General features: G+C 29.7%; 1 protein-coding gene across 1 annotated transcript; it reads right to left on the bottom strand.

The window, feature by feature from the left end:
* Positions 1–350: 350 nt before the first annotated feature.
* On the bottom strand, positions 351–2,436 carry LOC145104144 (protein FAR1-RELATED SEQUENCE 5-like). The gene is made up of 7 exons (XM_079041424.1): positions 2,144–2,436; positions 1,701–1,959; positions 1,398–1,522; positions 1,285–1,303; positions 1,097–1,199; positions 954–1,018; positions 351–800 (listed from the first exon to the last, which is right to left on the bottom strand). The coding sequence occupies exons 1-7, from the start codon at positions 2,434–2,436 to the stop codon at positions 351–353; spliced, it is 1,314 nt and encodes a 437-aa protein (XP_078897550.1).
* Between the last annotated feature and the right edge of the window lie 432 nt (positions 2,437–2,868).

The raw sequence follows: 2,868 nt of genomic DNA, 5'->3' as shown, positions 1-2,868 counted from the left end.
TAACTTATTTAAAAAACAAATATGATATATTCATTTTAAAAGAACATATATTTCAAATCTCAATTTACCATATCAATATAAATGTGTATTATTCATACATGAATATTATTGTTTATGGTTATTATATGCATATATTCATAAATGAATAAAACCAAAAAACATAAAAAAAAACCCCTAAATGTCTTTTGTTGATTGAGCAGCTGCAATTCTTACTGGACATGTACGTAAATTGTAAGGAACTCGTTTTCCACACCCTGAACACATTCTATGTTTTTTTTAGAATTTTCATATACTACTTCACCTGCACTTGGAATTCTTTTCTTGATTCCAGAACCTTTATTGCTTTGAACTTAAGGAACATGATTATTAATCTCTTTTGGAATAGGAAAAGAAACACCCATAAGCTTGCATACGACTTCACCATCCGTATTGCTTCTCAATCCAGCAGATGTACAATCACTCTCACTCTCAACTTCCTTCAACAGCATCTGTTGTTTCTCAGCAAACAAAGCCAATTTCTTTTTGTCATCTCTTACAATATCCAAACATAATTCAAAATTATAATATGAATCATTGAGTAGCTTCATATTCTCACAATCCCCTGAATCAGATTGAAGAGAACTAAAACGATAATTTTTTGATATCACATCCTTTCTCCATCTTTTCAGAATGTACCTTTCAGGAATTCCTTTCACACCACATCTCATCATTATTGTAAAAGCATGTCTGCATAAAACACTCATACGCTTGAAATGTTCACAACTGCAATTTATTTCTTTCTCTTCAGCTTTTATTCCAACCTGATAAAAAAACATAATAAAAAATGAAAAAACAATTTAAACAAAAATTAAACATTTACATTCATATACTCATATATGAACAATCATATATAAGTATTCATATATGAATATATATAAACATTACATTTTTCATAAAAAAAACTATTAAATTACCTTAAATTCATTTTTAAATTCGCTTTTAGTGTTGTTGTGTTGCACAATATAAACTTCCCACCCATCTTCAATACCAACATACGAGTATGTACAGAAAAAACTTGCTTTATATATTTACTTTTGCACCTCAAAAAATAATATACTTGTATAAACCTTTGATGCTTGTAGTTCAATTTCTCGAGGTGTTTGCATTTTATATGATGCTTTCTTTGATGCCTTATCAAGCTCTCGTTGAGTATTCCTTTGCTTTTGAATGGCAGTGTCATATTAATCATGAAATTCAAAAGTAAATTACCACTTTCTGAGTAGGTATTAAAGAATGAATTCATACTCTCTGACCTCGACGTAGTCTTCATCAAACCACACATTGCAATATCATTAAAATATCCAGGTATCCATGAATCACGTTTTGTAAACATGTATTCAAACCATCTCGTGTCTTACAGATTGAATTCCTTCATAAGCAAACCCCATTTCGCCTCAAATACATCAGGTTTCATATTCATGTCCCAAACAAGCTTCGAGAATCTTTTTCTAAAGTTTGTGTCTGTAAATAAATCATCTGATATCTGTATTAAAACAAAAATAATATAAACTTCTATACTTATTCATAAATGAATAAATATGAATAAGTAAAATATCAATAAATATTCATAAATGAATAAGCTAATATTTGAAAAAAATAGCATATTCTTCTATGAATAACTAAATACTATGTAACATATTTAAAATATATTAAAATAATACCTTGTTTTTCAACTTCTTCATTATATGCCACATACATAATCGGTGCTTTGAATTAGGAAAAATATTCTCAATAGCTTGTTTTATTGCTGCATCTTGATCGGTTAAAACAAGTGTTGGTTCTTTCCCATGAGTTGTAAGAAACGCTTTAAGCAACCAAGAGTAGGACTCAATGCTTTCATTGCTTAGCAAACCCGCTCCAACAATAACTGATTTTTTATGATGGTCAATAGCAGTAAATGGAACAAAAACCATTTGATACCTAACACACAAAAAAAATTGTTCATTTTTTGATGTATTCATAAGTAAAAATAAAAATATTCATCTATCAATACAATTACAATATATTATTAGAATAATTTCAACAATAAAAACTGAACATGAAACGTAAAAGTTAAAATATTCATATATGAATAAGCAATAAAAAAGTAGATAGAATAACTTACTTGTTTGTTCGGAAAGTCGCATCAAACGAGATAACATCACCAAATTCAGCATAATATGCCTTCTCCATTTCATCAGCCCAAAACATACAATCCAAAACATCATCTTGACAGTTAAACTCAAATGAGTAATTTGGATAGTGAGCTCGACGGTCATTCATTGTGTTTACTATCATTTGGTCATCTTTATAACCTATAACCCTGTTGATATCTCTCCTTAAATTTTTATAGTCAACTACTTTGGGCTTTACAAACTCATACCCACCTCTCAGACTTGCCCTCAACTTATGAGCCATAGTTGGGCCTATATTTTGATGTGGAAGCACGCACTATAAACTCTTTTTTCTGAATATGACATTTGCCTCGGTTTTTTTAAATCATTTCTCTTCTCAAGTGGATGGTTGTGAAATTCATCAAACTGAAAAACTTTATAATCTGGAGTTCCATACACAGATTCAAATATAATCTTTGCTTGACAACCAATAACTCTTGAATTTGAATTTCGTTTCCTCCTAACACCACTTGTACCCAATGTGTCACAAGATTTCTTTTTCTGTTTGCCACCACGATTACATATAACATGTTTCTTCTTTATAATCTTGTTATCAAACCTTGACTGCATGCTCAATCTCCCATCAAAACCACCAATTTCAGCATACTCAGAATACATTTTGATGGCCAACTTTAATGATTTGAAGATTAAACCTTTAAATGGAATAAGTTGAACA

This window comes from Lactuca virosa, chromosome 4 (assembly GCF_052849685.1).
Source record: "Lactuca virosa cultivar CGN04683 chromosome 4, Lactuca_virosa_CGN04683_v6, whole genome shotgun sequence".
NCBI lineage: Eukaryota > Viridiplantae > Streptophyta > Magnoliopsida > Asterales > Asteraceae > Lactuca > Lactuca virosa.
Note: the sequence above shows the minus strand (reverse complement) of the source record. Positions and strands in the feature narration are given on the sequence as shown.